Source organism: Pholcus phalangioides, unplaced genomic scaffold, assembly GCF_987345545.1.
Source record: "Pholcus phalangioides strain wild (caught in Gottingen) unplaced genomic scaffold, Ppha-v1.0 ptg000036l_1, whole genome shotgun sequence".
Classification (NCBI taxonomy): Eukaryota; Metazoa; Arthropoda; class Arachnida; order Araneae; family Pholcidae; genus Pholcus; species Pholcus phalangioides.
Window position 1 is genome coordinate 748,255 of NW_028301623.1, and position 12,216 is coordinate 760,470.

At 39.4% G+C, this 12,216-nt stretch overlaps 1 protein-coding gene across 2 annotated transcripts in view; it reads left to right on the plus strand.

Moving 5' to 3' along the window:
* Positions 1 to 12,216, plus strand: part of LOC149065960 (death-associated protein kinase 1-like) — a 110,418-nt gene that overhangs the window by 24,644 nt on the left and 73,558 nt on the right. For both annotated transcript variants that reach the window (XM_089253288.1, XM_089253289.1), the window contains exons 2-6: positions 3,351 to 3,572; positions 4,850 to 4,988; positions 9,447 to 9,570; positions 10,654 to 10,729; positions 11,176 to 11,328. In XM_089253288.1, the coding sequence (XP_089109414.1) occupies positions 3,351 to 3,572; positions 4,850 to 4,988; positions 9,447 to 9,570; positions 10,654 to 10,729; positions 11,176 to 11,328 (714 nt within the window). The remainder of the gene's footprint in view (positions 1 to 3,350; positions 3,573 to 4,849; positions 4,989 to 9,446; positions 9,571 to 10,653; positions 10,730 to 11,175; positions 11,329 to 12,216) is intronic.

Here is a 12,216-nt window from a genome sequence, read left to right on the forward strand (position 1 = left end):
AGTATGTTGGGGGCAATGAAAAGAAAAACATTTTGAAGAAGTGGGTTATGAAACAAAAAGTTTCGGAAACTATGTAGTGGACAGATAGCTCCTGCTAGATCAAGGTGGGGAGGGGGGGGGGTGCAAACAGGGCCGGCCTTAGACCTAGTGGCGCTCGGTGCAAAAACAGTAGTCAGCGCCCCCACTCCCCAAGCTTTGATCTAAAGTGATGTGTCGGAGGAGGCGACCGTAAAATATGAGACAGATTCATTCTCCCATACACATAGTCTATGCTCCCATATTATCAGACTCTTGGTGCGGTGATCACCCCCACGCCCCCCCCCTCCCCGATTGGATATTAATGGAAGAAGAAGCCAGAAAAGTTTTCTTCCTAGAATGGGATTACTGCTATTTTCAACTTTTAAACAATCATAAAAACCACGATTTACGCAGTCATTACGTGTTACTCATCACAAAGGACTTTTTCTTCATACTCATTTTAATTGAATTTTTATGGTAAAGTATACGTGTAGTATCACGTACGGTCTAAACCATAGTTTCACAACCTTTTTTCGCAATCTAAACCATAGGATTTCGGATTTGCTGACTTTTGATGACAAGGGGGGAGGGGGGGTTTGAAGGTTGCTTACGTCATCAACCACCCTTTTTGAAGATATGAAAAATTATAAGCTGCTGACGAAATTTTGCTGACAAGGGTGGGAGGGGGGGGGTCAGTGTTTTGCTGACTTTTGCTGACAAGTGGGGGGGAGGGGGTCAAAAAGGGCTAAAAATCTGCTTATGTAATACTTGAATGACCCCTGTTTTTCGGACACCAGAGGGACAAAAGAAGTCGCCCGTTAAAAAGGGGTGACCATTAATCAGGTGTTTGAAATGCATACTTTTGTTATTCAAGGGGAAATTATTATTTACCTATTTTTGTGCCCCTGACCTCTCCTCAATTAAAAAAACAAAAAAAAACTAAGCTTCAATCGCTTCGTTTTGATGCGTTCAAAGGAACGGCGACATTTTATGTCATAACACATCACATCGAACTTTTTTTGCCCTTTTACCTTGGATTTGGCGCCCCTCCTAGAACCGGCAGAAATCATTTTCCCATTTTTTCGCCCTTTTATCTAGGACTTGACGCCCCTCCTAGAACAGACACAAATAATTTTTCCCAGTTTTTTTTCACGTTTCCACTTCGGATACAACGCCCCTCATAAAGCGGGTAGAAATCATTTTTCTGTGTAATTTCTTTCGTACTTTTACGTCGGATTTGGCACCTCTACTAGAGGGGGGCAGAACTCATTTCCCCCCTAACTTTTTTCTCCCTTTGTACCTCGTACTTGGCGCCCCTCCTATAGCGGGAGCAAATAATTTTCCTGAATTTTATTATTTTTGCTCTTTCACTTCAGATTTGACGCCCTTCTAGAGCACATCCAGTGCGATCGAGCTTCCCCTGGTAGCACTACTAAGAAAATCTGGCGAGTCGGGAGACGGACCAATCAAAGTGATCGGGGGGGGGGGGGAATGCATCAAAGTGCATGGGTTTTTTCGTGTGAGAGAGAGCACACATTTTTGTTTCTCTACCTATACCATGTAGGAACGGAGCCCAAAGGATCCTTATTTAAAATTTAAAGTCAGCAAATCATAGGTTTCAATTCATTCATTTTTTAAAAAATATTTATTCAATATATATATTTTTTAAATAATGTACTGTGTTGGCGATTCGATTCGGCGTTTTTAATACAAGGCAGGAAAAAAAGAGGCAGAAAGCCTCTGGCTCAAAATCTGTCCCGCATAAAGTAACACCTTCAATTTCTGCAATACATCCCACAACATAGGGAACCCCCCCCCCCTCCCCCAGCTCTCGTTAGGAGAAAATTGGGTGACCAAGGGAGATTCCTCTATTCTTTTTATTTTTTATAGCGTAACAAAAGAGAAAGAAGGTTGTCTTTCCCCCAAAACCCCCTGCAGAGGTAAACGAAAAGAAAATAACTAAAGTTTGTATGTATTTTTGTCTGACCAAAATCGCTATGTACTAGCTGTACTGTACGTATATAGGTGCACTGCCCATCGATTTTTTTCTTTTTGAAAAATAACCGTAATATTATATACACTCAAACCTTCAATTTTTTTTCGCATCTCGGCCATTTTTCGTGTATATTTTATACAGTTATATATTTTTTCAAATACGTACCTGAAGATATTTTCTAGTGATGTATATCTAACGGGTTTCGCCGCCCCTTATCATTTGGCAACCGGTGCGATTACACCAGTCACACTGCCCTAAGATCTCCCTTGGGGGCAAAACATCACTTTGCACTGGATCCTATGGTATTGCTAAAATAAGTATCCAGAGTGGTTCACTGTTGAAAACACTGTGATGGTCGGTTGAAGTAGATTTTCTGTGGTTTCTAGCTACTAATGGGCATGACCCCCACAACCTAGAGCGGGGCCTCTAGGCTGTCAGTCCAGGCACAAAATGGGCTCTGTCCCTTCCGGGATGTAAGCCCTTTACCCATGTGGGTTGGGACGGCTGGGGAGGAAGCGACCCTAGGCTGAGCCTCTGCCGGGCTCCCAGACCAGACTTTTCACTGGCCTCTCCCCATAGTTAATTTATAGCTTAAAAAAACAAACACAAAGAAATGATCAGAAACCATGCTGGAGCCCTGTCAGCCCTGTCTTTATGGGGGCCATGATAATGGGAGCCAGTTTCCCATTTGAAAAAGTCTCTCTCGTGAGAGCAGGCAGATCTTCAACACAATACTTAAATAAACAAGAAAATTCAGACATTGCCCATTTTCACTTCAAAATATCGATGACAGACGGCAGCACCGGTATAACAAGCCTCACTCGACAACATCAATACATTTGAGATGGACACACACGCTCGCATGTACACACACACACACACCAGCATGTATACTGATACATTGAAAATTCCCCAGAGGAATATTAATAGCATTTATTTACCTTCAGGAGAAAAAAAAATCCAGTGTTTTCCCGAACGGAAAAAATATTTTTTGAAATTTTTATAACTGGATGGGAACATTTGGGTTTGGAACGTAATATGCAGGGCCGTCATTTTAACTTTTCCCGGGGGGGGGGGGGACAAAGAACATCATGTACTCAATGTATATGTCTCATTTCTAGTGTATTTGTTAAAGCTGGGGGGAGGGGCAACCACCTCCCCCAAATGACGGGCCTGACAATATGTTAATTATATTATAGTTATATAGGCTATGTATATAAACGTTTATAAAATCCCTTTGCAATATTATTTTCCTGATGAACCATTGAAAGAAAGTGAATGCCAACTGTTACGAATATAATTTATATGCTCATTTATTTTTTCCTCATCTTTCCAGTGGTCATTTTGCTATTGTTAGAAGGTGCATTGAAAAGTCTACTGGGAATCAGTATGCCGCCAAGTTCATCAGGAGACGCAGGACTACAGTCAGTCGAAGAGGAGCTACAGCTGAAGATATATTGAGGGAAATAGAAGTTCTTCGCCAAGTCAAGCATGAAAATGTGATCAGTTTGCATGACGTTTATGATGGGAAACAGGAGATTGTTTTAGTTTTAGAGCTGTATGTTTTGATTTTTATTTCTTTCTTTCTTTTGTTCTCACATAACGGAAACATTTGTCATCATCCAAACATTCAGACCTTGAATATTATTATGCTAATAATATTGCCTTATAGGGATAGTATAACCATTATTTCACTGCCATGCTGATCTTATTTCGATTTGATTACAGATAATTTGGCCTTAGGCTATCAACAAATTCAGATGAAATGGGAAAATTATAAGGAAAAAAAACGTATACAGTAAAACCTCTCTTAAATAAAAACATCCCTGAGATGTGGTCATGGCTCTTTTATGGCCAAATAATAATTTTCCCTTGTATAATAAAAGCATGCATTTCAAATCCCTCACTAATGGTTACGGATCTTTTTTTTGTCCCACCAGAGTGTTCACAAAAGAGTGGTTTTACTGTATTTAGTGAAACCTGTATGAAACGGAATGTCTATAGACAAATAATATTCCGTTTTAGACAGATTTCCGTTTTATAAAGGTGTAATTGAAAGCAGCTAATCATTGAACAAACTGTATTTTGATTCTGTTTAAAACAGGTTTCCGCTTCATACAGTGTCCATCTTAGGCAGGTTTCACTGCACATTCTAAAACTCTTTGTTCTGTCAATTTGAAACCACATTTCTTTTATCAATTATGAATTTATAGATTATTATTTATAGACAATTATTTATAGATTCTGAAACTATGCATGTCTTCTCTCAAACCTAAAAGTAGTACAGTGAAACCTCTCTTTTGCAGACACCGGTAGGACAAAAAAACCCCCCATCCTTATAAAGGGGGTGACCGCTAATGAGGGGTTTGAAATGCATACTTTTATTATACAAGGAGAAATTACTATTTGGCCGTAAAAGAGGGAGTGACCACATCTCAGGGGTGTCCATTAAGAGGGGTTTTACTGTAATTCCTTAAATTCAGAATATTAATCGATTCTGAAATATTTTCTTCCATTATTTTTTGTATGATTTCTTTCATTATTTTGGAATTTCTTTCCTATAAACCATTTAAGTGGGCTGCAACGAGTTATGAAATCATATCCTCTCGAAAACTTTAGGCACCCCTGTTATACTCCATGTATTCTGAAGAAATTCTATTTAACATAATTATGTTTCCTATTTACACATATCATAACTGGACGAAAATAATTAATATTAATTCTTGAGAAGCTTTCTAAAGAAAAAATTCCTTCCAGAAAATTATTTCGTTTTTGAAATCCTATGCAATCTTATGGAAATTTAGAAATGATTATTCTATTTTCTTCATTTTGTAGTGTCACCGGTGGTGAACTGTTTGATTACATTAATCAGAGAGAAAAGCTCGATGAAAGGGAAGCAAAATCTATTGTCAAGCAAATACTGAAAGGACTAAAGCATTTACATGACAAAGGCATTGCTCACTTGGATATGAAGGTAAAGACTGCCATTTTCATACAAGCATTTTGTTTTGCTGAAGCTCAGTAAAAGGACATCAAACGTCAATTTTTACAACAAATCTCTGGAAAGAAATGCCATTTTCTCAGCCTGCAACACATCAAGGAAAGAGATTTCCTGGGCAGTAATGCTGAGAGTAAATTTGAAAAGAAAATTTTTTCGTCCCCGCCCAGGAATCTAATCGTGGTCCTCTTGCAATCTGGGCAAATGTACTGACAAATAGACCACAGAGACGGTTTTTTTCTCATTATAACACACACTGTAGCTCAGTGTTTCCCAACCTTTTTTAAACCATGCCCCACCAAAACATATCTGAAATCCAGATGTCCCCCTGTAATTTTTTCAATGGGTACCCCCCACTCTGGTGAAACTTAATAGTTTCATATCAAAGGGTTTTTTTTGTTTTTTTCAAATGTAAGAACCATTAGTTTTTGCTTTGCCTCCTTATATTTTAAAACTAGGGGTCTTTGCCTCCTTCCCATTTCTGTGTAATTTTACTTAGTCAAAAAGCAGTGGTTCTCTCTCTCTCAATCAGGGTTATTTGGAGATAGAGTAGGAGGTGGGGCTGTGAGCTGGATGAGAAAACAATTAACTCATTGTTTTCACATTGGTATACACAGAATATTATTTTTAAAGGAGTTCATGGCTTTCATTTTTCTTCATTTTATTGGTACAGGGGGTCCATGGACTTTATCTTACTGGCACAGATTTTCCGTGAAACACAAGATATTAATAACGCTTAGTCAAACCCCTTCTACTGAAAGAGAAAAACAAACAAAGAAGTCATCAAGAAATTGTTGAAAAATTAAAAATTTGAACTGATATAAAAAATGAAAGAGGAGTTTTCAGAAGGTTACACGTCTTTATAGAAAAACTCAAATTGCCCCTCTAAAAAATCAAAGTGCCCCGTTCTGGAACATGGGCCCAACATTGAGAATCACTGCTGTAGCGTGATGTGCTGAGTAGAGACATAGTTGCTTCCCTTAACTTAGTGGTAGGCCCAAAGGGGGGAGGGGATATTCTTTCTTATTACAACACACCCTACCGTGCGTGTTATAATAAGAAGGAAGTACACTGCTCGAAACAATTAGGGGAGCAAGCAAAAAAGTGAAGAAAACCGTGCGAGACAGCCACGTATTGGCATACAATGGATAGTACACGCGTATCAATGCACAATACAGAAAAAAGACGTAAAAAAATTTGGAATTAAGCTTTAATTCTTTGAAAATATGGAAAAAACATGAAAAGATGATTTAGGGCAACAATTTGGTTACATGTAAACGATAAAAAAAAGTACTGTTTAGACATGATGCATGAGTTTTAATAGGGCGTGTGGTCTCCTCAAACAGCTAAGACTGCTGCACACCTGTTTGCCATGGATGGGATGAGGTTATCGATCAGACTTTGGGGAATACTGTTCCACTCTTCAAGAAGTGCAATCTGCAAGTCTCGGACAGTAACAGGCGGCCTTGGTCGCGCAGCAATGCGTCGTCCGAGCATGTTTGGGACATGCTCGGACGACGCATTGCTGCGCGGATTCAGGTCAGGAGAGCACGCTGGCCATTCCATACGCTGTATTGTTTCAGCTTCAAGCATGTTCTCCACCAGACGAGCTCTATGCGGTCGGGCATTATCATCCTGGAAAACAAAGGAATCTCCAATGGCTCCAGCGTAAGGGATGACATGAGGTCACAGTATCTCGTCTGCATACCTTCGGGCCGTCAAAGTGCCATTCCGAATGATATGCAGGTCCGTACGTCCGCCTATGCTGATTCCACCCCATACCATCCAATCAGCTCGTCTGTATTGTGACCTTTCACGAACGAATGCGGGGTTATTTCGAGTGCCCCGGTCCCTCCATACCAGAACACGTCGGGTGTCACACTCCAGACTGAATCGGGACTCGTCTGTAAACAGCACTTGGCTCCAATCATGTTGCTCCCAATCTCGATGTTCAGCAGCCCATCTTCTTCGGGCCGCACGGTGGCGTGGGGTCAACGGAATGCAGACCATTGGCCTACGTGCATAGAGCCCTCCCTCATGAAGCCGATTACGTACTGTTTGGCTGGACACCCTTCGTCCTGTTGCCAAGAGCAACCGTCTTTGCAGCTGCGTAGCATTCTCTGTTCCGTTTCGACGGGCTGTTAACCGTATATACCGGTCATCAGTTGCTGTAGTGACGCGTGGCCGACCTTGCCCTGGTCTAACATTTCCTGCTTCTTGTAATCGATTCCACAGCCTTCCAACAACACTTCTGGCGACTCCAACAGCGTCCGCGACACTACGTTGTGTTTGCCCGGATTCCAGTCTGCCTATAACACGCCATGCCATGGATTCCGGTAAATCACGTTGTTGAGACATCATCAAGTCACCTTGTCTCAAAAAAAAAATACTGCGCAATCGAATTTCACAGTTACGGCAGTAAAACAGACGTTTCTGCAACATCCCCATTTCTGCCCTTATCTCCTTTTTCTGGTTTTTGACGTCATGAACTTTGATTTGCATATGAAGTTTTCTTCTTCCGTTTCCTGCTAGGCTTTAAATTATGGATGATTCATTTTATGTTACTTATCGGTATACATCTTTGCGTAATTTTGTTAAAACCATGTGCTCCCCTAATTGTTTTGAGCAGTGTAGTTACGTCAATGAAAGCATTTCAATGTGTTTGTACTTAAAAAGAAAATCAGGATCATCACAGAGTCCTCAAAGCTTAAACGCTGTCATCATCCCCCCCCCCCCGACCCAGGGTTGTCTTTAGTGGGGGAAGAGCATTACTATCCGAAAAATCTCTTTCCCAAATAAGTAGGCCTAACTGTTTGTAGGTAGGATTACCAGATGCCCATCTTTTTTATGTCATTTCAAGCATCCTCTTAAGTTTCCATCCTCTTAAGAAACCCTTTGGATCTCGGGATCACCCTTTTGTCCTCTTTTTCAGGTTTCTGGATTTTTTTTTCTGCTGAAATTTTCTTTTTTTCCTCTGGAACATATATCGCTTCATTGATATGAGAGTTTTTGTGGGGCTTTTTTTTCACATTTTTACACGCTTTGACGAATCGTTTTCGAAATTCCCAACAACAACCCAACTTGCCTCCAAGCAGGGCAGATGCTATCGTAACCATGGTCCAGCTTGCTCCAGGATATATGAAAAAGACAGAGAAAAAAGCTCTGGAAGAAGAAAACCACAGCATCCATTATGAGAACACGATATTGCTTGCTAACCAACATCTATTGCTGTAAACTAAAGTAGGGAGGGGGTGTTACCACTTTCATTCAGAAATAGAGGGAATCTGATGCAGAAAACACTCTGCTGAAAAACTCAATGCTGATTCCTATGGTGATTTACAAATTGCCTGTGGCAAAAAAGCAACACTCTGGAAAGGAAAAAAACCTTCTGAGGGTAGAACAATAGAACTGACCAGGTGGTAGGAACAATTCATTATAAGCGAAGGGAGACTTATTTAATCTTTTTTTCTTTTTTGCTCTTTTCAGCGGTTTTGTTTTAGTTGGGAAAAATTGTGGCAGTTTTTTTGGTCAGTATAGTGTTCCTATCTGTTGTGGAAATTAGCGAAAATGGCGTCATCAAGGGTGCACATGCAGGCATCCTCCTTTCTCAGTTTTTGAACATGGTAACACTATTTGCAGGACCATCTTAATCATGTCATGTGCTCTCTGGCAAAATGATTTTTCTGAGGCGATCAACCTAACAATGAATTCTTAATAATTTGTATGATCAATCTTGAAAATCTCTTAACCAGATCTCATTATCATGCTCCCCTCCCCCCGCAAAAGAAGCTTCCCCGGACTGTGTCTGGGTGGGCCAGTTGAATTTCAGTTTGAAGACCCTAGTTTATTCACAACAAATCCTTCATAATTTCCTGGTGTATTGGGGGGGGGGGAATTGATATAATTCCCTGTATAGTATAATGATTATTCAGGCATGAAATTTTTCATTGCATACAGATCGGATATGGACCGAGCCATCACACAGTTAGTTAGTGCATACAGATAAGTCAAATGACAGCACTTAAACACATATACATGTAACAGGTGTTGTGTTCCTCAGAAACAAACTTCACGTTAGGTACAGAACAGGTACATGGAATATTCAGACATGCATAAATTCATTAGAAGTTCCTCAGAGGAATGTTAATGAGGTGCATGTGCAGTTTAATACCTTATAGTATATGCGGAACAAATTTTAAAACCGCAACAGGGAGGGGTCATAAAAATGAGAGGAATTTTTCAACCACATAAGGCATTCACAACCTTGTTAGAAAAGAAAATTGATGCGATGTAGCAACCAACTGGAATTACCCTGACTGACTCATATTGGCTTCCCCCCGATTCAAAGCATTTGATTGAACGTGCAACAATATTTCACTGTCAGTATGTTGTTGCTTTTTGCTTTATTTCATTATTATTTTTGCAATTTTTCAGCCTGAAAATCTCATGCTTTTGAATCATGATGGTCTCCAGGTCAAAATGATAGATTTTGGTCTGTCGAAAACCATCTCATCTAAAGAGTCTATCCGTGAAATAATGGGAACACCTGAATTTGTCGGTAATTACTCTTTTTCTTTTTTGTTGGAGTGAAGATTAAATACACCTTTAACTGGATACACCCTATATTATATTTATTTGCATTCATAAATTTCATTTTAAAAAATTTGTATGGATGTTTAGTATTATTTTATGAATTCCCAAATTATATATATAAAGTTCCATGGGTTTATAAAACTTTTAAAAGATGTGAACTTCTAGGTCAATTTTCTTCAAAAGGTTGTTCACAGACCACTCTATCTGATCCATAAAAGCAGAAGCATACACAGGGAGGATATAGGGTGCTTGTTTCTGGCGGGACCATCTAAAGAGCATCGGGGGCCCCCAGGCCAAGTGATTTTTCTGAGGCCCTACCCTTGAAAATTTCAAGGGGGTTCTCATTTTTTGTGAGACACCCGGGCCGTACCTGAGTAAGTCCATGCATTAAGACAGCTCTGATCTTTGGAAGAGATTCTTTCCCTCTCTGTAATCCACCATCCCCCCCCCCACATCTGAAAATGATAGTTTTGCATAAGGTTGCTAAGATATCAGCAGGAATATATGTATTTCAAAACAAAGCATATCATGCACAATGTCCTTGGCTTCCTTAATACATAGATGAATACAGGGGAGGGCAAAAGGGTGATCTCCCCACCCATTCAATGAAAAAATTGTATTATTAGCATAAGTGGGAGGGCTCATGTGAACATTCGCCCCTCCGCACTCACTACACACACCCTTGGTAATTCCCCCCTCGTTGGTGGAGCCTGTATCCCCTTATGGCTCAATGTATTTTCCCAGGGATCCGTAGGAAAAGTGCCAATTAAAAGATTTCAACATTGGAGGGATTTCAGATAATCAGGTCGTAGCTTATTCACACCTTTTAATTTTTTAATTTTTTAAATGCTTAATTGCTTGCTTAATACTTTAAGCTAGTAGATTTCATTTAGATATGTTTTTTAAATTACTTTTCTATAGTTTCAAATAACAAATACAACTACAGAAACGAAACTAGCAGAAGTTTGTAATGCAAAACCTATGATGTGAATAAAATATTGTTGTTCTTGTTTACCTGTATTTAACATTTTTTGACTATGTTTTCTAGCTCCAGAGATAGTTAATTATGAGCCAGTATCTTTGGCCACAGACATATGGAGCCTTGGGGTCATCACATATATGCTGTGAGTATATTCATAATAATATACACAAAAATTCAGAGACTGCTGCCACATGTAAAAACACAAAACCTGCACAGAGCCTGACATTTCTGGTCTTTGATTTTTCCGCTCAATTGTCAGTTTTCCCCCTCTAAAACAGTGGTTCCTTAATCAGGGGTCTTTGGACTCATCGAGGGGTCCTTGGAGAGGTTTCAGTGGGTCTGTGAGCTTTTGGATGAAAAAGTAATTAATTTATTGTTTTTTTACATTATTATATACAGAATATTATTCTGTAGGGGTGTCCTTCATTTCACTTCATAAGAGGTCAGTGGCGTTCATCTTATTGACGAAAAAATGGTTAAGAACCCCTGCTCTAGAACATTGTGGTTATGGTTTCCTGTAGAAAAGAAAAGTTCTAATATAATGTTGCTAACATGAGAAGAGGTTTCTATTGATTTGTTGTTTTTCAGGTTATCGGGGCTTTCTCCGTTTTTGGGTGACACTAAGCAAGAAACTTTCTCCAACATATCAGCCGTTGATTTCACATTTGATGACAATCTTTTCGGTGATGTAAGTGAGGATGCCAAGAATTTCGTCAGTGGGCTGCTGGTGAAAGATCCCAGGTATGAATAAACAACTTGAGCTCCTAATCCTATTTCGAGAACTGTCCTGAGCCATTACTTTTATACACAGGCAAATCCACTATAAATTAGACATTTTCAATAGCAGGTAATGCTTTCAATTTTGAGCCATCATGCAGCAGTAAAATGTCATCTGCTATTAGTAATGTGGTATGTTGAAATGTCAGATTTTTGTTTTTTCTCAGAGGTGATCAGCTTGAGTGAGTGAAATGTTTCTGCTACCACTTAACCATACATGTGCCTCATAAACATTTCTCTGGGGAATTGCTCAAAAATTGGTACCCGCTAGAACTTGTTGCGCTTGTGTATATATGTGTGTGTGGCATTGACATATTTATTTTGTGAGAGGTATGCACCTTTCATGTTATATTGCTGCTGCTATCTGTCTTCGATAGTTTTGGGGGAAAATTGCAAATACATGAATTCTCATGTTATTCAAATATCATGTTAAAAGTCTGCCAGCTCTCTTCTGGAGAGTTCTTTTCAGATGGGAGACTGGGGCTCACATTTGTACCTTGAAATTAGAAAACAGCATGAATTCTACGTGAAACCATAACTTTAGCACAAGGATTTGAATAAAATAAGATAAGGAGCTGATATAAAAAATTTTATATTCCTTTTTTCCCTCATTATAATATGTATGGTGTTGTGATGCTATTGATGTGTTTGTGTCTTTCTTTATCGAAGAGGCAAATTTTGAACTGATTTTGATCAAGATTTACAATAGGTCACAGAGCCTGCCTTTTCATACTAGAGTCAAAATATGAAAAATATTCTGGTCAGAAATAAGATTGTTGAATGGTTTTAATATGGGAAGAAAAGAGTGATTGAAGCAAAAAAGGCTTTTGTGGCCATCATGTAAATTAGGAT